Source organism: Podarcis muralis, chromosome Z (genome assembly GCF_964188315.1).
Source record: "Podarcis muralis chromosome Z, rPodMur119.hap1.1, whole genome shotgun sequence".
In the NCBI taxonomy this organism is placed as follows: Eukaryota; Metazoa; Chordata; class Lepidosauria; order Squamata; family Lacertidae; genus Podarcis; species Podarcis muralis.
This window is the reverse complement of record NC_135673.1, coordinates 18,426,780-18,447,706: the sequence shown is the minus strand read 5'-3', so window position 1 is coordinate 18,447,706 and position 20,927 is coordinate 18,426,780. Positions and strand designations below refer to the sequence as shown.

Sequence of the window (20,927 nt, the reverse complement as noted above, 5' to 3'; positions counted from 1 at the left end):
AGCCAACCTCTGTTTACAAACCTCTAAGGAAGGAGAGCCCAACATCTACCAAGGGAGTCTTTTCAACTCTCCTATCCCTTTACAGACTGAGAAGGTATTAAATTCTTTCTCTCCAGATCCCTACTGAGTTGGCTTGTGTGTTTTTTTTTGCTTGCAAAGCTCCTTATCAGCCAGTGACACCCGCAGGGATTTCCTGCCCAGGTTGTCCATCCCAGTCCTGATTTGCACAGGAAGGCGGGAATAAAAAGGCTGCCCTTCCCCATCCAGAGGGACCTCTTGTCTCCAGACAGCATCACAGTGGGACCACGGAGGGAGAGAAAGAGGGAGCAAGCATAGAAGCAGCCCCGGCTGGGGAGGTCCATGGAGCTGCAAAGGCCGGCAGAGGTGGTTCTGGCCATGGTGGCAACTGCGTTCAATGGGAGTTGCTTAGGGAGACAGAGAGTGGCCCACCTTGCCTGGCCGCCGCAGAGGGGCACAGACAGCTGACAAGGACACATGGCAGGTATCGTATGACTGTTGAGGTTCTAAGGCTTGGGGTTGTTTGGGGAGCCAGACCACAGAGGATGGCTGTCATTCAGTGGCAGGTGCGAGGTTCAGTCCATTTATTCAGAATTACGAGGACTGTGGTCTTTTATTTTTAGGAGAGGGGCTGTTGCTCAGTGGCAGAGCATTTGCCTCTCACGCAGAAGGACCCAGGTTCAATACCCAATGACACCATCAGGCAGGGCTGGGAACATGGGCTGCCTGAATCCCTTGAGAGCCAGTCAGTGCTGGAAGTCCTGAGCTATATGAGCCAGTGGTCTGGCTCTGCTATAAGGTAGCTTCCTGTGGCTTTATATATTGCAGTCCTTTCTTCAGTACCACGAGGACTAGAATCTTACTTTATTCATAGCTCTGTGGAAGAGCGGAAGGTCCCAGGTTTGAGCCCCCAACTCCAGGTAGAACTGGGAGTCATTCCCTATCGTTAATCCTAGAGAGCTCCTGCTGCTGCTCAATGTAGATAGACAGAACTGAGCAGAACATAGTGCTTGAAGGCACTTCCTATGCTGCTATTTATTTCTGCCCTTTATTATACAGAACAATGAGGACTGGAACCTTATTTGGTTTTGGGGAGAAGGTCTGTAGTTCTGTGGCAGAGCATCTGCTTGGCATGCAGAGGGTCCCGGGTTCAATTTCTGATGGCATTTCCAGGACTGGCTAGGAGAGACCTCTTCTCCAAAATCTTTCCAGTCAATGTGGGCAATAATGAACCAGATACTCAACGTAAAGTAGCTTCCCATGTTCCTGTTTAATTCAGCCATTTGGCCGTTACCATGAGGACTAGATGCTTACTTTATGTTTATAGGAAGACCCATAACTTAGCAGCTGAGTACCAGTTTTCCATACCAAAAGTGCCAACTTCAATCCGCAGTGGTGCTCCAGGTAGGGCTGGGAATAACTAAAGTACCTTGCCTGGAAACCTTAGAGTTTTACTGCCAACATTGAGCTAGAGATGCCAGTGATCTGACTTGATAGGAGTTCCACTTTGAGAGCAGTGGAAGAAAAATGATAATATTTGAAATGGAAGAATGTGTCTTAGGTTAAATGTTTATTAGAATGCATTATGTAGATAGGATGGGATGGAGAACAGCATGTAAGGAAAGGTGGGAAGTAAAAGTTTAAAGAGAAATGTATAACAAACTTAAAAGCTGGAATTGGTATGTAAATATTTCAATGTTTAATAAAAATTTTGCACAAAAAAAGGAAAAATAACTTTGAGGAAGCTTTCTTTAAAAAAAAAAAAAAAAGGACTGTAGTGTGGAGGTCTCTGGTTCAATCCTGAGCTCCTTCACATAATGACTGGGAAAAAGACTCCAACCTAAAATCCTGGAGAGCTTCTGCCAGTCAGTGTAGACAGTACTAAGCTAGTGCAGGTTATATATCACAGTGCTGTCTACCACAGAGCTATGGCCCTTCCCCTAGGCATAAAGAAAGATTCTAGTCCTCATAGTTCTGAACAAACTGGAAATCAGGAAGCTACTTTAGTCAGAGTCAGACCATGGGTTCCTTTAGCTCGGTGTTGTCTGCACAGACTGGCCGTGGCTCTCCAGGATTTTGGACAGGATTCCAGCTTCATCTGGACATGCCAGGCATGGAACCGGAGTTCTTTTGCATGGCAAGCAGAAACTCTTGCATGACTCTTTCCAGTCATCTTTTTGCTGTTTTCAGAGCGTGAAGATTAGCTGTGATTCCTGCATTGCAGGGGGTTAGACTAGATGATTTTTCAGATCTAAAATTTGATGTTACTGTGAGATACAGTAGGGGAGCGGACAGGGGGGCTGGCCGTCTCATTTGCATCTGGTCAAAGCAGCAGAGAGTAGGATGGTGGGTGGGAATGGGTGTGACAACCTCTGTCTACCCATGCCAAGCCCCTCACAACTGTTTCTTTTGCCACTCTCTTTTGGACCTGAGTGAGGGAAGTGGCAGAGCAAATCCGCCTTCCCTGTAAGCGAGATGAAAAGGCTCTGCCAATGTTCTTGGCTGACTTTCTAAAATGCTACGGCAGATTTTGAATTCCTGACATATTCCTAATTTTCTTTAATATTTGACATCCGTGGTACAAAAAGGATGTATCGGTAGCTGAAATACTTTCCTGCATATCAGGGAAGGGGGCCTTTTGCACCCCCATATATTATTGGACTCCAGCTCCCATCAGGCCCAGGAGAGAGCATGGCCAACCCTCAGAGGAGATGTGAGTTCAAGTCCAGGGTCCCCAACCTTTAATGCCTTTAATGTGCTCTGCAGAAACCAGCAAGGGACTCTTTTCACAGCTGGAATGAAGCACTGCCACCTATTAATGTCTGCAGTGGGGTGGTGGTTCAGCTGCTGTAAAAAAACCCAAACCAAACCAAACACAGGAGCAGGAGTCAGTCAGAAAGTTGGCAATCTGAGCAAATTGTATGCATTAGCCGTCTCATTAATGGATGCCTGATTAAGGCATCCCGCAAAACCACCTCTTAGACTATGCACAACTGTGCTTTTTCTTCTTGCTCCAACAGTAAGAAGTCAAAGTGCCCTTTGGAGAGAATCCACTTTGGTTTAATGACAGATGACGGATCAAGATGCTTCAGGTGAGTCATTTTAGATGCTGCAATACAGTCCCTAACCTTTTGCCAAGTAAATAAAACAAGGCTAAAATGATATTGTGGAGCTGGAAAAGATTCAGAAAAGGGCAACCGAAATATCAAGGGGATATAATGACTACCCTTAGAGGAAAGGCTGCTTCATTTGAGACTTTTGGGTTTATGGAAAATGCAAGGAAGAGGCATGGCAGTTTATAAAATGACGCATGGCATGGAGAAAGCATGGAGGCTGACACCCAGGGACATCAAATGAAGCTGAAGGTGGGAAGGTTCAGGACAGATGAAAGGGATAATTTCTCCAAACAGCGCAGAGCAAAATTGTGGAGCTCACTCCCTTAGGAGGCAGTGATGACCATCAGCTTGGATGGCTTTAAAAGAGGATTGAGCAAATTCATGGAGGACTATTGATGGCCATTAGCCATAAAGACTATGTTCTGCCTCCACAGTTGGGAGGCAGCAATGCTTCTGAATACCAGTTGCTGGAAACCACAGGAGGGGAAAGGGCTCTTGTCTTAGAATTCCTCTTGCTTGTTTCCTACAGTCAACCTTTAGACTAATGTGAGAACAGGAGGATTGACTAAATGTGCCACCGGCCTCTTCTTCTGTTCCAAGCGAGGCTGCCGTATGTAGACTCTAATTTGTGAGGCTTAAGCTAACTGTCTGTCTAGCCCGATAACATTTTCTGTGATCAGCAGCAGCTCTCCAGGGTTTCATGAGGACTAGGGTCTCTCATGATCTGCCACAAATTGCTTATCTGTTGTCAGATACTGAATTTGCTGTGCTTCAGACACATACTTGATATTTAAAGCACGTTTTACTTTTCATATGGCTACAGTTCCTAGCACCCTCAACAAACTAGTTTTCAGGATTCTTTTCGGAAAGAGGAAGGAATGTGCTTAGGACCTAACTTATTTTGGTGACAATTGTTTAAAACTATTATAATTGTTGCAACTGGCCCTGGGGCCTAAAGGTGAAGGGCGGTTTATTATTACTATTAGTAGTAGTAATAGTAGTAATTTTTGGTGTGTAGACACTTTTCATTGTGATCGCCACAAGGATCCATGCACAAGTGCTTTCAAAAATAGCTACCGGTATATATTGTTGCGATGATGCCCTGATTTAATAACAAAATTATTATTTAATTGTATTGCTTGCCAAATGTTTAAAAATGTTGAAAGGGTGGGATGCAAGCTCCTGGTTGTATCTAGAGTAGACCCATGGAAATGAATGGGCATTGCTAGCAGGTCCATTTATTTCATGGGGTCAAGTTTGAGTAGGGCTTTGTTCATAAACAAGGGGAAATAAGATGTACTGCAAAATTGCACCCCATTCCCAGATGTCCAACTGAAGGTCCAAACCTGATACAGTGGTACCTCAAGATACATACGCTTCAGGTTACATACGCTTCAGGCTACAGAGTCCGCTAACCCAGAAATAGTACCTCGGGTTAAGAACTTTGCTTCAGGATAAGAACAGAAATCGTGTTCCGGCGGCGTGGCAGCAGTAGGAGGCCCCATTAGCTAAAGTGGTGCTCCAGGTTAAGAACGGTTTCAGGTTAAGAACAGACCTCTGGAACGAATTAAGTACTTAACCCGAGGTACCACTGTACTAATGGATACCTTTTAAATTTTTGTTTTGTTTACAGTGGTACCTTGGTTCTCAAACTTAATCCGTTCTGGACATCTGTTCCAAAACCAAAGCATTCCAAAACCAAAGTAATGCAAAATGGATTTTTGTTAATTAAGTTCTTAACCCAAGGTACCACTGTACCTTGTTCACACGTTGTAGGCTCTCAGCCCTAACGTTCTAGCTTTCCCTTGGGGAGTAAGTCCCATTGTAACAAGGAAGAGCTTATGGGGGGGGGGGGAGTGGACAGGATTTGGCTGTAGATAGCAACTCAGGACCAGTTTCACTAGCTTTCTCACCTGCTGTTACCCAGACCTAAGTTTCTGGTTCTCTTGATTCCTGAAGAAGTAACCTCCCTGTTCATTTTTTTTTTTTAACCCCGGGGTTCAAAAACACAAACACGTGTTCAGGCGGTTTATGGAGAAGGAGGAGGCACTGTCCTCTTGGGACAGTTTTCTGAAGGCAAGTTTCTTATCTTTAATGGGGGGAGGAGGGAGAGAACAGTGCAGAAAGAATTCCTTCCTTTCTTCTTGCAATCTGCAACCTCTTTGCAAAAAAGTGGACGGTTCCCCCCTACGCCCCGTCCAAGGATGGTGCAGAGCTCAAATCTTTTCTTGATAATCCTTTCCTTGAGATCAGTGGACTGGCTGAGAGACAGAAGCGAGCAAAGGCGAGGTAGACATGCTGTGTGTGTGTTAAAAAGCAATTCTGGATATTACTTTAAAAAAAAAACGGGAAGAAAAGGAGGAGAAGGAAGCGGGGTGGCAAGGAGATTTGGTTTCTTCGGGGGGTGGGAAGGAAGCGGCCGGTTTGCAAAAGCGCCTCTGCAGGAAAAGTGAGTAGCATTTATTTATTTTTTGGAAAGCGGAAAGGCGCCTGCAAGGACCGTTGCTGGGGGCTTTTAATGTTGCTCCCCCCCCCATTTTTCTCTCTTGTTTGCACGCTTTGGTTGAGGCAAAGCGAGACTTAAATCAGCTGCTGGATTTGGGAGGAGAAAGAGGGACCTGTGGGGTGTTTTGTGTGTGTGTGAGATCCCAAAATCCGGTTCCTTTTTTTCTTTTTGCTAATGCAAGATTTTTTAGTAAAGAGGGAGGGAGTTTGGGGCGGTGGGTGCCTGTTGTTTGTTTGAGCCTCCTTCGCTCGTGCAATGCAACTTTTGCAAAACATTTTGCAGCGGGCGGCGAAGGGTCCCTCTCGGTGGCGCGGGAAGCAGAATTTGCAGAGGTGGAGAAGAGGGCAGATAAGGCAGCAGAATTTAGGAGAATCTCCTGCACAGATTTGTTGCAGGAGTTGTTGCTTAAACAATAGGACTGAACCGGGGGGGCGGGTTGTGAATGGGTTCCAAACCCGCCCCCGGAGAGAATCTCCTTCGCTTCTGTTGCTTGAACAATAGTTATTTCTCTACCCACCCCGTTGCACAGAAGACTCCTTTTACACAAAGTGTAAAGCTCTTTAAATTTATATATTGTATATGTATGACAATTAGACGACCTCCCCACCTAGTGGTGGTAAAAAAAGTTTAACTTGCCGTTAACATAGAAAAACTTCATTTTTTAGCAAATGCATAAAGAAAAGTATTTACGCGTGTTTTAAAAAAAAATAATGCACAGGATATTTTAGATAGCTCATGCAACCTGTTTTGACCAACAATGTTTTTCAAACCCAATCTTTATCTATTCCTTATTTAATAATATGTATATGTATATGCATTGCAAAGGAACAGCAACCTCAAAGTGGTTTATGAAAAGAATAAAACAACGAGATTATCAGTTTTAAAAATGTATTTAAAACTTTAAACCAAACATGCTTTTTTAAAATGCTGCTTTGACCTCACAATGGTCCTGCGAGGAAGGCCTGATGTTGAGAGCTAGTAAGATCAAATTGGTTGTGGAGGAGAAGGGATGTGATCCCTTGAACCGTTGAGGGAGTTGGGCATGCTTAGTCTGGAAAAGAGGATACCGAGTGGAGATATGATAGCTATCTTCAAATCTCTAAAGGGCTGTCACATGGAAGATGGAGTGAGCTTGTTTTCCCCCCGGCTCTGAAGGGTAGGACTTGAACCAACAGTTTCAAGTTACAAGAAACGAGGAAGAACTTTCTAAAGGCAAGAGCTGTTCTAAGAGATGTTCTACAGCGGAATGGTCTCACTTCGGAGGTTGTGGACTTCATTGGAGGTTTTTAAGCAGAGATTAGGGACGCGGGTTGCGCTGTGGGTTAAACCACAGAGCCTAGGACTTGCCGATCAGAAGGTCGGCGGTTCGAATCCCCGTGACGGGGTAATCTCCCGTTGCTCAGTCCCTGCTCCTGCCAACCTAGCAGTTCGAAAGCAAAGTGCAAGTAGATAAATAGGTACCACTCCGGCGGGAAGGTAAACGGCGTTTCCGTGTGCTGCTCTGGTTGGCCAGAAGCAGCTTAGTCATGCTGGCCACATGACCTGGAAGCTGTATGCCGGCTCCCTCGGCCAATAAAGCGAGATGAGCGCTGCAACCCCAGAGTCGGTCATGACTGGACCTAATGGTCAGGGGTCCCTTTACCTTTACCTTTGAGCAGAGGTTGGATGGCCATCTGTCATTGATGATTTAGTTAAGATTCCTGTATTGCAGGGTGTTGGACTATATGACCCTTGGGGTCCCTTCCAACTCCGCAATTCTATGATTCTGTGATTTCACTTTGCTGGCTCTGACTGTGGAGGCAGATCATAGTCACTGTGGTTTGTAGCCGTTGATAGCCTCTTACTGCTCCATGAAATTGTCTAATTATCAGCTTCAGTGATTTAACTGAGAGATTCCCGCTGCTCCTAGGTGTCGGTCCTGTTCAAGTGAGCTGAACGAATTTGGAAGCACTTTGCATGCGTGTAGGAGACTGGAGATAATTCTCCAGCACAAAGTTGAGGAGCTGGAATGAACTGGTTTTGTGTGTGTGTGTGTGTTTGAGAATCACACTTTGAATCTCAACCTCTGAAGGAGAAGGGCAGATCACAGGTAAAAAGAGGCACCTGTCTGTGGGTTTTCCAGAACTTGGTCAAAAACAGTGTTCACTCAATGGGCAATAAAATAATTTTGAAACAGCAGGTCCCAAGGGGAACTGTCCCATCAGCGCCAGACTTCAACACTTTTAGGAAAAAGTTTAGCAGCACAGGAGCAGAGCTGGTGGTTCAAAGGTCCTTCCTCACCATGGGTGGTGCTGGCTGCTGGGAGCCTTACCTGGAGATCAGGTAGGACTGGAACACAGGACATAAGCTCTGCAGTGGCGCTCTCAAGCATCTCCCTGTTGATTGCAACCTATATGAGGAACGGGTTGGTTTTAAGTGAAACCTAGGATTGCAGTTAAGCCACAGTGTGCGCTATTTGCTATAGAGTCATAGAATTGTAGAGTTGTAAGGGACCCCCAAGGGCCATCTAGTCCAACCCCCTGTAGTTCAAGAACCACAACTGCTGTGCTGCATTGACATTGCTTACAAATTTTCAGAAACCAGCACTGTCCCTTCATAACGTGGAGATATTTGTGAATGTTTCCCATTATCTGGCATCATTCTCATTTAGTTAGTGGCGCTGATGGAGAGGAATGTTGTGGGAATGTATTTAGATCTGAGTCGGGCTGACTGCTGGAATTTATCTTCCTGCAAGCATAATGTCATGACTGCACAGTTGATGGTGTTCTGGGATTTATTTATTGTTTTGGAGTGGAGGAACGGGACCTGGAATGCACATAAGGGAGTTGTGTGAGAGTTAACACAGTTTCGGCATGAATTGGAAGAGATTTTTACATCTCCAATGAGCCGCTGCTAATTCCTGGCTCTTAACCGCCAACTATGCATTATGAATGTTTAGTAATGTCCAGACCCCAAGGGGGGCTGGCTTGGATATTTGACATTTCCCAAGATGCTGTGTGCTACTCAGAATTGTAGAGATGGAAGGGACCCTAAGGGTCATCTAGTCCAACCTCCTCCAAATGCAAGAATCTCAGGACAGATGGCTGTCCAACCTCTGCTTTAAAACCTCCAAGGAAGGAGAGTCCACCACCTTCCAAAGGAGACTGTCTCACTGTCTCACAGCTCTTACTTTTAGCAAGTTTTGGCTGGAATGTTTAGTATGTTTAGACAGAACCTCCTTTTTTGTAGTTTGAATCAGTCGCTTCGGGTTCTCCCTTTCTGGTGCAGGGCCACATTTACACCATTCATTTAAAGCACATGGTTTCCCCTCAGAAAACCTGGGCACTCTGTGAGTTTTCACCTCACAGAGCTGCAATTCCCAGCACCCTTAACAAACCACAGTTTCCAGGATTCATGGGTGTGTTTTAAATGTGTGTTAAATGCATTTTACATGTTTTAATCAAGTGTGGCCTTTAAGTAATTCCTCGTAGGCATATTTTGATCAGAAATTCTTACCAAATGCATTGGGTGGAGCAGGGTGCTATAGGGACACCCCGTTATTTGAAGAACCTCGAGTTTCCCCCTGCTTTCTATGGTGATGGCAACTGGTCTGGCAGCTGTTCCTGGGTCCAGCTTTGCTAACCAGATGTCCAGTTAGCCAGATGTCCAGAAATCAGGGTTTGAACTTCTGGACCAGAGGCACGACCACAGCTGCAGCAGCGGTTAGGGCAAAGCCAGGAGATCAGTGACAGTGGCAAATGTGAGATGCCAAAAAGTCTTTTCAGCCATCTGGTTTCTAAAAAGCATTCAGCATATCTATCTTTCAGTTAAAGTCTATTTCCATGTTCAAATCTCTTCATTTGCCTGGGGTGGGGTGGGTTAGTGCTTATTCCTTTACAAAGCTGGAGAATTCTGATGGCTGGGGGGTGAAACTTTCGCGCATTTCATATAATTCATCTATCATCTATCTATCTATCTATCTATCTATCTATCTATCTATCTATCTATCATCATCTATCATCTATCTATCATCACCACTCCATTAAGGAATATTTTGTCTCCCATGGTTCTCCCCAAGTTAATAATAATGCTTTATATGTAGGAGTGTAAATTACTCTGCAGAACAGTTTCCTGCAGATTTTCTCAGGTGCTGATCAAAAATCCCCCGTGCTCTACATTAAGAGGAGTCTGGCTGCTGGATTGGACCCAGAGCCTGCCTCATCCTGCATCTGGTTGTCGGGCAGATGCCCCTTGGAAAACCCACAGTGAGCAGGATGCAAGCACAATAGTGCTCATGACTGAACCATCAGCTCTGTTTGTGGGTTGCTAAACTTTTCCCTAAAAGTGTTGAGGTCTGGCCCTGATGGGACAGTTCCCCTTGGGACATAAGAAGAAGCTGCCTTGTCAGATAATTAAGAACATAAGCAGAGCCTGCTGGTTCCAATCTAGTACAGTGGTACCTCGGGTTACAGACACTTCAGGTTACAGACTCCGCTAACCCAGAAATAGTATCTCGGGTTAAGAACTTTGCTTCAGGATGAGAACAGTAATCGCGCAACAGTGGCGCGGCAGCAGCGGGACGCCCCATTAGCTAAAGTGGTACCTCAGGTTAAGAACAGTTTCAGGTTAAGAATGGACCTCGGGAACGAATTAAGTTCTTAAACCGAGGTACTGAGGTACCACTGTACTCTGTTCTACACAGTGGCTCCCTAGGTGTTCAAAAGGGAAACCAGCAAGCGGGGTTTGAGCACAAAAGCCCTCTCCCCTCTCTTGCAGCAACTAGGATTCAGAAGCATCGCTGCCTCTGTTAAGGCAGAGCCTGGCCATTGTGGTAGTAGCCTTCAATATGAATTTGTCAAATCCCTTTTTAAAAGCCGTCCAGGTCAGTGGCTATCATTGTCTCCTGTGGGAGGGAGTTCCATAGTTTAACTATCTGTCCTGAACCTTCCAACAGTCAACTTTATTGGATGTCCACAAGATCTAGTGTTATGGGAAAGGGAGAAAAAGTGAGTCTCCCCCCCCCCCTCCACCTTTTACTTGCCATGTAGTTTGTCATTCGTTTTATTTTTTATTATTATCATGTCATGTTTATTACAAATGCTGGGATCCCTGCATGGCAGGAGGTTGTACTAGATGACTCATGGGGTCCCTTCCAACTTTACAGTTCTGTGATTCTGTGTCACCTCTTGCTGGCTCTGGTGATTTAAATAGGTGCTCCATTATTTGACTTTTCATTGTTTTTGACTGAGTCCCTGAAAACCCACAGACAGGTGCATCTTTTTTTACCTCTTAGCTGCCCTTTCCCTTTCGTCTACAACTTCATTGTCTACAACTTTATTAACATCTATCTACAACCCCACTAGTATCTCTCAGTATTGTGAATAACACCGAACTTACCTTCTGTTGGTATCTTCATGAACTTATCTAAAAGACTGAGTTAAGCATTTGAAAAATCTATTGAAACCAGACATTATAAGTTCATTTTAGGCTGGGTAGTTCACAAGTCTCTGTGGCTTTGTTTAATGTTTTGTATTTTTCTCAGAAGTTTGATAAAGTATATATAATTATTGCCAACGTGTTGCATGAGTCCTACTTTCCCTTTCAGAGGCTGGGATTGCAAGTGTGACATATTCTCTCCCTCTCTCTCTCTCTCTCTCTCTCACACACACACACACACAAACACACACAACCCCTGTTCATTTCAGCTGTAGTCTCCTGCATGCATGCAAAGTGCTGTCAAATTCCTTCATCTCTCTCTCTCTCTTTTTGTTTCCAGGTGTGCGCACTGAAGAGCCCCTTGCTGTGAAACACCCCCCACCCATACCTGTATTTGCTACACTGGAGGGGTGGGGGAGAAAAGGCCCAGCAGAGGATAGGAAATGAGGAGGATCAGCTGCCTTCTGGCATTGGTCCTTTTCATCCTTGCTGTGATCAATGCTGAGTGTTCCTCTAGACCAGGGTAAGTGTCCTTTCTCTTCAGGGCCCCATTTCCAAGGCTGTTTTGCTTGGAACGTCATGGCCAAGTGGGAATTTGAACTCTGATCTCCCAGATCCTAATCCGACACTCTAACCACTGCACCTCACTGCCTAGTAGGTTGCAAGAAGGCTGGGATATTGTGTTGCTTTCTACTTGATTTCACTGGCTCTCCTTTTTCCTTTCCTTTCTAAGGAAGGCTCCACAAGTAATTTAAAAATATGTACATGTGTGTGTAAATGCGTGCGTAGGAGGCCAGATATCAGATTCTGACATATGCAACTATTTAACTGGATTTATATACTGCATAATCATCAAAACATTTAAGTGGGTTACATAAAATACAAAAAAACGCACTAAAACTACCAGCGAAATCGGACGTTGAAAACAAGTTTGCATATTAAAATACACATCAGCTTTTGCATGCCTGGGGAGGAAGTTTTTCACAGCTAGGCCAAAAACAGGCCCCTGCCTCAAATCAAATTTCTTCCTCGCTGGAGGAGGGATCCTTGCAAGTGCAAAACGGACAGGATGTGGCACGTGTTGCGGGGCTCGTATTGTGCTGCTGTAAACCTGATGTGGGGGTCTGTATTTGGTTTCTCCATTGCAGGCCCAGAGTGTGTTCCATGGGGCTGAAGAGCCAGGTGGTGTCCTACCTCGTGTCCCATGCCCAACCTATGTACCAGCCTTACCTCACCTTGTGCCAGGGATACAGGCTCTGCAGTATGTACAGGTATGGCGTAATCCTCAGCCTTTTTAGTGTAGACAAAGGTTTCCCAAACTTTGGTCTCCAGATGTTGTTGTTGTTTTTTGGACTACAACTCCCATCATCCCTAGCTAGCAGGAGCAGTGATCAAGGATGATGGAAACTGTAGTCCAGAAGCAACATGAGACTCAAGTTTGGGAAACCCTGATTTTTTTAAAAAAGGCAAATAAGAGGTGGAAGTTTTATCAAATTAAGCACAGCATGGGGAAAAATGGATAGAAGAAGAAAAAAGTTTTACTGCCTTTCTAAGTAACACTGGAAATGGCAGAGATCCAATGAAGTTGAATGCTGGAAGATTCAGAGCAGATAAAAGGAAGGACTTAATTCAGTCGGCACATAGCTAAACTGTGGGACTCTCTTCCTGCCTCTGTAGTTGGCGGCTGCAGTGCTTTTGAATACCATTTACGTGCAACTGCTGGAGGGGGAGAGGGCTCCTGTGCTCAGATCATGCTTCGGGGCTTCTCAATGAGGCATCTGGTTGGCCACTGTGAGGACAAGATGCTGGGTTGGATGGGCCTCTTCTGGCCATCCAGATGTTCGTCTTACTTTCTTTTGAACGCTTTTGTTTCCTTTTTCTCGTGGAAATGGTAAAAATAGCCATTTCTTTTTTTAAAAGCCTTGCAGGCTCTGAATACTAAATCTTGTGTGTTTTGGCGTTATTTGCAGAACCATCTACAAAACTGCCCAGCGCCTAGCCTATCGGAAGCAGTCCTATCCAACATATGCCTGCTGTCCTGGGTGGAGACGGGCAAATAGTGCCCCTGGGCATGGATGCAGTATAGGTAAGCCTCTCATTCATTCATTCATTCATTCATTCATTCATTCTTCACTTGGTTTCCCAAGCATAGAATCCTAGAACCATATACTCATAGAATTGTAGAGTTGGAATGGCACCCAAAGTTCAACCCCCTGCAATGCAGGAATCTCAGCGAGGTCAAATGTGACAGGCGTATGCTTGAAAACATCCAACAAAGAAGAGTCCACCGCCTTCTGAGAGAGTCTGTTTCACTGTGAAACAGTTCTTACTGAAAGTTCTTCCTGATGTTAGTTGGAATCTCCTTGCTTGTAACTTGATGCCATTGGTTCGGGTCCTACCCTCCAGGTCAGGAGAAAACAAGCTTGCTCCATCTTCTATGGGACACCCTTTTAGTTATTTGAAGATGGTTATCATATCTCCTCTTAGTCTCTTATCCAGACTAAACATACCCATCTCCCTCAACTAGTCCTCATCAGACCTGGTTTCCAGACCCTTGATCATCTTGGTCACCCTCCTCTGCCCATGTTCCAACTTGTCAATATCCTTGAATTGTGGCACCCAGAACGGGATGCAGGACTCCTGGTGGTGTCTGACCTAGGCAGGATAGAGTGGAACTATGACTTCCCTTGATCAGGATACTAGACTTTGTGGGTGCAGCCTAGAATTGCATTAGATCCTTTTGTTGCTGCATCACACTGTTGACTCACATGAAGCTTGTGGTCCACTAATTCCCCTAGATAGTTTTCATATGTGCTACTGGCAAGCTAGTTCCTCCTGCCAAAGTGTAGAACCTTACATTTGTCCCTATTGAAATTCATTTTGTTAGTTTTGGACCAGTTCTCTGATCTGTCAAGGTCATCTTGAATTCCAATTCTGTCTTCTGCGGTATTAGCTACCCCTCTCCAGTTTGCCATCTGCACCTAGTCATCTATAAAGATGTTTAACAGCAACGGAAACCAGAACAGAACCCTGTGGCATTCCTCTTGTCACTTTTCCCCAGGATGACGAGGAATCATCTGAGATTACATCTGCAACCTGTTTAGTACCCTTGAGTTTAGCTCATCAGGATGTCGAGATTTGAATTCATTTAAATTAACTAGGCGTTCCTTTATCACCATTTCTCCTATCTTAGGCTGCAGCTCCCTCGTTGCATCTTCTATTCTGTTATCGCTAGGTGGGACACTGCTTTACTTTTGGGTGAAGACAGAGGCAAAGTAGGGGTTGAACAGTTCTGCCTTCTCTCAGTCGCCCAGCAGCATTTCTCCATCTTCCCTATGCAAGGGACAATACCATCTTGGGAGTCAAGATAACCCCACAATTAATTGGTAGTGGATGCAGCAATGAACTTATATATGTTTATATTCAGTTGCTTTGATATAAGCTAATTAGCTTGCTTTGATGTTATCCTTATCTGTGGGGTTTGGGGTGTTGGGCTCTGAACCCAGAAAAAAAGAACCATTTAGGAGGTTCATTTAGTCAGGTGAAATTATGTATGCTGATTTGTATATAAAGAATGCATGCCCATTTCTTCGGGCTGCAAGTGAGCAGTGGGGACACCACTATTTGCCAGTATCTGTTTATTTGTTGCACTTAAACCCCACCTTTTTACTCCCAAGGAGCTCAAGGTGGCCTGCATGGTTCTCTCCCTCCCTGTTTAATCCCCACAACAACCCTGTGAGGTAGGTCAGGCAGAGAGGCAGTGACTGCCTCCTTGTGTTACACCCACTGCGCTTCAGGGCCAAGTTGTGGTGGTGGTGGGGTTGAACCATGGTCAGTCTTGGGTCCAGTGTTCATAGAATCATAGAACTGTAGGGTTCGAAGGGACCCCAAGGGTCGTCTAGTCCAGTGTTTCCCAACCTTGGGCCTCCAGCTGTTTTTGAACTACAACTCCCATCATCCCTGACTAGCAAGACCAGTGGCAAGGGATGATGGGAATTGTAGTCCAAAAACAGCTGGCGGCCCAAGGTTGGGAAACACTGGTCTAGTCCAACCCCCTGCAAGGCAGGAATCACACCTACAGCTTCCCTGACAGACAGGCGCCCAGCCTCTGATTAAAAACTTCCAGTGAAGGAGAGTCCACAACCTCCCAAGGGAGTCTGTTCCACAGACCACTGTGGCCTTTTACCTATTACTAATTGATTTTTGAGAAGCAACACACACAGTTTGAAAGCAGAAACATTTTCCTGGGCCACGTTTAAGGGTCTTCCTTGCCACACACCCCTGTTTTAACCATGGCCTTCTCTTCCAGCAATCTGCCGCCCCCCTTGCCAGAATGGTGGGAAGTGTCTGTCCCCTAACAAGTGTTCTTGCCCTTCAGGATGGAGTGGAAAGAGTTGCCAGAAAGGTAAAGGCCACTTCCTGCCCCCCCCCCCCCAATTGGTCCTTGAAGACCTTTCTAACCATTTCCTCTCCCTTTCTATCTGTCTATCCAAATACATCAGGGCTGTCTTCCATGGGTGCTCAGAATGAATTTGCGGGTGCAGGTCTCTGGTGGTCAGAATCTCAACTTCCCTTGCAAAAAAAGAAAACAAAAGCAGTTTTTTTAAAAAAAGGATTGAATTTGTTTATTTATTGAATAAGCCTGGCCCTTCATCCCCAGTTAGAAGCTTATAAAAACAGTTTGCAACTAAAATCATTCTATGATTGCAATGAGAAACATACTTGTATCTGCTCTGATGGTGGTGAAAACAGCTACGTGCAAGGGAAGCTGGCTGAGATCGTAGCACCGGATAATTGTAGGGTTGGAAGGGACCCCAAGGGTCATTTAGTACAACCCCCGCAATCAAGCGGTATATAGTTTGGGGCTTTGTGATTTTGCTCTTGTGGCTGGACTAAGACCCATCCTTTAGGACACAATTCCTTTCGTGGTTTCAGATGTGGACGAATGTGCTGGAGGGAGACACGGGTGCAGCCACACCTGTCACAACGTGGTTGGGAGTTACCGCTGCACCTGCCAGCAAGGTTACGAACTTGGTGTGGATGGAAGGACCTGTGAGGCTCTGGGGGTGCCCACGGATGCTGTGAGCCCAGGTAAGGCCAACGTAGACCAGGCGAACTCTTGGGGTGGCCTTGTAGCTTTGCCTTGCATTTCAGCCATTATTATTCTAAATAGTGCATAAGTTAAACTGTGGAACTCACTTCTGCAGGAGACAGCCATCAACTCGGATGGCTTTAAATAAGGATTAAACTAATTTCACGGATGAGAGGACTGTCAGTTGCTACTAGCCAGGTTGGCTAATCTCTGCCCTCATGGTCAGAGGCAGTAGTGCTTTTGAATCCCAGTTGCTGGAAGTCACAGGAGGGGAAAGTTGCTATTGTGCTCAGGTCCTGTTTGGGGCCTTCTTCCCATGGGGACCTCTGGGTGACCATTGTGGGTTTGTCCACACTTCCACTTGTCCTGTGCCTAGAAAGCATGGGTCTGAGTGGGATTTTTTATTTGCCCTGCTGCTTTCCCCCCAGGGAAAACTTCTGTTTGCCACTGAATTGGAACAAAGTCAAACTGCAGAAAAAACTAATTGGCATTGGTTCCGATTCAGCAGTAAACAGTGCATTTCCCCAGGGGAAAGCGGTGGGACAAGGGGAAGTGTAGAAAAGCCCCAGGAGAGCAAGATTCTGGACTGGATGGGCCACCGCTTCCTCTTGTGGCAGTGAGTTCCCTAGCTTAACTCTGTGCTGCATGATGAAGTCCTTCTTTTTATCTTGAATCTTCCAACATTCAAGCTTCACTGGATATCACCCAGGCCTTTGGAGGACATCGATCCATTCACACCAGTGTTTGTGCTCTGATCCTGCTTGTGGGCTTCCCATTGGGGCGACAGGTTGGCCCCTGTGAGAGCAGGATGCTGGACTAGATGGGCCATTGGCCTGATCCAGCAGGCTCGTCTCATTTTCTGCCCTTTGTTATCAGAGGCATTCAAATTGCACTACCTTTTTTTTTTTGCTGCTGTTGCTGCACCACACTGTTAACTAGCAGAAAACCAGCTTCTGTCATCCATAAGTTGTGCTTTGGGGCAGCTCATGTGCTCTTCATCACCTTTGCCTACGTGTTCTGCATAACATCCATGCGTGGCCTTGGCCTTGCCAAGAGCAGTCGGCTCCGAGTGTGAGCATGCCATGACTCCTCTTAAGTGCCCAGTCTGAGCTCCAGTGGGCTGAAGGAACTGCTTCCCCCATAGTCTGTTTGCCTCCATTGCCCTCTAGCCTCCTGGAAGAAGAGAAGCACCCCGAGCCAAGGCTGACTGCCGCCCATTATTACTTTTGGTACGCGCTGTGCCACTTCAAACTCGTACCGTGAGTAATAATGCGCGGAAGCCCGGCACCTGCGCCAGAAGGACGTGAGAGGACCCACACATCGTCTTCAGATTCTCAGGTGTGCTGCAGAGGACATCCCCCAGTGCCGTGGGAACGACCCCATGCTGCCACCCGTGGCCTACAGAGATGTCCTTCTGCCTGGGCGGGACTGGCCAATGGAAACCCTTCCGGTGCAGATGATGGAATTGCAGGTGGGCAGCACACTCATGCTCAGGTCCTGCTTTGGGCACCTGGTTGGCCACTGTGAGAACAGGTGGCTAGACTAGATGAACCCCCTTTGGCCAGACCCACGAGGACTCTGCATAGATCTGCTGTTACCGCAGACTGATTGATTGAATCTTCAGTTTCTTTTGTTCAAGGAACCACCGTTTTACTTGCAATTTTTCTCCCTCTTTGCCGTGAAACCTGTGCAGCTAGGACCACCAACCTGATGGTGGAGGATGAAGTTCGGCAGCTGAAGACCAGGATGGCCGCTCTGGAGGAAGTGAGTCTTCTTTGCTAGTTCTTGGTGGCTGGGAAGAGGGTCCCTCTGCAAGGGTGGGGAACAGGCTCCTGGCCCTTAGCATGTAATTTACTATTGTCATGGTAGAACATCCATGCCCAGGGGCAGTCTACCTGCAAGTACCAGTTGCTGGAAATCACAGATGGGGAGAATTGCTATTGCAATTGGGGACTTTTTCCTATCAGGGCTGCTGGTGAGGCCACTGTGAGGAAAGAATGCTGGACTAGATGGGCCCCCTCTGGCCTGATCCGGCAGCCAGGCTCATCTCATGTTCTTACATTTAACAGATGCTGGGGTGGTTGAGAGAAGGGTTCGTGGTGTGGGAGTTTTGAGTGGCTTGTTGGCTGGTCTTGGTTATGAACATCTCCATGAGTGGCTTTCCTGTTGTAGTTATGCCTTAGTTAACCATGGCAGCAATGGTTCCTCTTCGTTTTTTAATCAAAAGCGGCAGCTGGGGTCACACCTGGTCTTTGTGGGTAGATACCTGTTGCTCACCTACTCACTAAAGGTTTACCTGTTTCTCTTCCACCACTCTCCCCCCCCCCCACCCCCGGCCTGCCAAACTTCTCTGGGTAGAAATTTCAGCTCACGCTAGCGCCATTCCTCAAAGTGGAGGTACCAGGGTTGGAGGGGACCCCTGCTGACCCCATCGCCCTCCTGGTGCACTCTCTGCAGAAGCTGGACAGAATCGACTCTCTCAGTGAGCAGATCTCTTTCCTGGAGGAGCGGCTGGAGATTTGTAAGTGGCAATAAAGTGTGTGCTGGTGGGGGGACGGCAGACTGCACAAGCCTCCCTTTCATTAACCCTGTTTATTCCCCTTTCAACATATGCTGGGAAATGGGAAACACACAGGAGCGCAAATTAAGAAGGGCAACGTCTTTTCTTGATAATTACACCCCTTCTGAGGTGATACAACCTGGGAGAGCCAGTGGTTAAGAGTGTCGGACTAGGGATCAAGGAGAGACCATGGTTTGAATCCCGCCCCCCAACTTGGTGCTGAAGCTCACTGGGTGTGACCTTGGGAGCCATTCACTGCCTCTGAAACAAACCTACCTCATAGGGTTGTTGTGGGGATTAAATGAGGACTAGGAGCTGGTAGACTAGGGTTCAAATCCCCACTCGTGTTTTTATTATTTTGTCTTTTAATATATCTGTTTTTATATTGTTTTAGTTCTATTAAGAGTCTAATTCCTATTTAACAATAATCTTCTATACGTTTGTAGCTTTTTGTATTTTTATGTGTATTGATTTAATTGTGTGTTGATTTAGCTGCCTTGAATCCTGGAAGTAGGCTGGGTATTATTTAATAATAATAATAATAATAATAATAATAATAATAATAATAATACAATAAAAGCTGGCAGGGATGGGGGACAACATCTTGTTGGATTTCAAACAGATGGGAATATCATTTTGATGGCTTTGATCACTTCTCTCTCTCTCCGCCTTGCAGGTTCTTGCAAAAATGAACGTTAAGGAAGACAACAGAAGATTCAGATGGAGCAGGACTCCTAGCCTCTTCTGTGTCACCAAAATATGCATCTGTACAGCAGTGAATAACTTTGTGGACTAAAGAAGCAAAGTGAAGCCATCAGGCGATAAAGAAACACAGGATGCCAGCTAGAAAGGAACTCTTATTGGTGTCCTGAAAATCAAGCAAGCTGCAGCTTCTGGTAATAGAGAAGCTTGCAACCCTCATCCCCAAATGTGGTACATAGGAAGCTGCCTTATACTGAGTCAGACCCTTGGTCCATCTGGCTAAGTATTGTCTATACTGGCAGCAGCGGCTATCCAGGGTTTCAGTTCTTTCCTTGAAAATTAAGCAAGATTCTAGACCTCATTGTTTTGTCAAGTAGCAACAAAAGAAGCTGTCTTATACCAAGTTAGACCATTGGCCTTTTTAGCTCAGTAAACTACCTGGTTTGTTTGTTTTTTGGTTGGTGGAAGGAGAAGAGAGGATGAAGGCTGTGTTATCTTAAAGCAGCTCTGCCCAAACCTGATACCTTTGGGACTACAACTCCCATCATTCCTAGCCCTTGAGCCATGCCAGCTGGGGTGGGTGGCTGGCTGATGGGAGTTAAGCATCCGGCAACATAATCAGGCCAGTGGCCCATCTAGTTCAGCATCCTCACAAGAGTCCAGTGGCATCTTAACTGTGATTCCTGCATTGGATTAGATGATCCTTGGGAGCCAACTTTTCAACTCTATGATACTTATGTTCTGGAGAGCTGCAGGTTCCACCCAACTCTGAGCCATGCCTCCTGTTTTCTTCTGCCACCGTAAGCGTGTTCAAAACCTTCCTATTTTGAAAATAATTGCCTAGAGAGAACTTAATGGTACATTTTACTCACTCTTCTGCAAAAGTGCAAAGGCTTGACACCAGTAATGAATGACCTGATGCAATATTATTATTTTTTTCCTTTTGGAAATAAGTTGTTTTGTTTTCTCCAATAAAAGACACACACACACAAAGAGAGTTAAATGCTATTCTTTGGGAAGAGGTTGCAATAATGGGCTTCAGGAGAGGAGGGTGGCATAGCACCCATGTGCAGAAATAGGGTCACTGGGTGTGACCTCTCTTCAGAAGACAAGTAACTGTACTGGGGGAATTTACTGCCAGAAATGGTGGTGGCTGTTACCAACATTCAGGGCTCCAAGGAGATGATTTTAAGAAATCCATAGAGCTTCCAATTCAATTTAGTGGCTGTATACACACCCACTCATATTTGATAATGAGTGCCTGCATTGGAACTCCCTGTCTATTGACACCCAATGGGTGGCCTCTGAAACATTGTTTAGACAAGCCTATACAGGCTATACAGGTGCCAGTTTTAGTCTCTTTTTAATCTATTGTTATTTCAACTTTTCAAAAGACTTAAATTATTGTTGCTAATTTTTCATCTTGATAATTTTATTATTTTACCTTTTTAGTGAACCGCTTTGAGGTTTGTTTTTGTTTTCTTACACAATCAAGTGGTATATAAATTGTATGAAATA

The 20,927-nt window shown here is 45.6% G+C and overlaps 1 protein-coding gene across 9 annotated transcripts; it reads left to right on the top strand.

Moving 5' to 3' along the window:
• Positions 1 to 257: 257 nt before the first annotated feature.
• EGFL7 (EGF like domain multiple 7) lies at positions 258 to 20,402 on the top strand. Of its 9 annotated transcripts, none has more exons than XM_028715088.2 (10): positions 260 to 502; positions 3,039 to 3,110; positions 11,396 to 11,578; positions 12,204 to 12,326; positions 13,026 to 13,141; positions 15,365 to 15,460; positions 15,991 to 16,146; positions 17,787 to 17,911; positions 18,506 to 18,668; positions 19,384 to 20,402. In XM_028715088.2, the coding sequence occupies exons 3-10, from the start codon at positions 11,499 to 11,501 to the stop codon at positions 19,404 to 19,406; spliced, it is 882 nt and encodes a 293-aa protein (XP_028570921.1). In that variant the 5' UTR covers positions 260 to 502; positions 3,039 to 3,110; positions 11,396 to 11,498; the 3' UTR covers positions 19,407 to 20,402. The 9 variants fall into 9 exon arrangements, with proteins under 9 accessions (XP_028570928.1, XP_028570927.2, XP_028570921.1 ...); XM_028715093.2 differs by having other exon boundaries at positions 261 to 502; positions 17,841 to 17,911; XM_028715095.2 differs by lacking the exon at positions 15,365 to 15,460 and having other exon boundaries at positions 258 to 502.
• Positions 20,403 to 20,927: the final 525 nt, after the last annotated feature.

What these genes read in the sequence shown, in the direction of transcription:
- EGFL7 (XM_077922568.1), top strand. Translation starts at nt 11,499, where the DNA reads ATGAGGAGGATCAGCTGCCTTCTGGCATTGGTCCTTTTCATCCTTGCT. An exon ending in TGGGCATGGATGCAGTATAG is followed by an intron (nt 13,142 to 15,364) that starts GTAAGCCTCTCA and finishes CTTCTCTTCCAG; the next exon opens with CAATCTGCCGCCCCCCTTGC. An exon ending in TGGAAAGAGTTGCCAGAAAG is followed by an intron (nt 15,461 to 15,990) that starts GTAAAGGCCACT and finishes TCGTGGTTTCAG; the next exon opens with ATGTGGACGAATGTGCTGGA.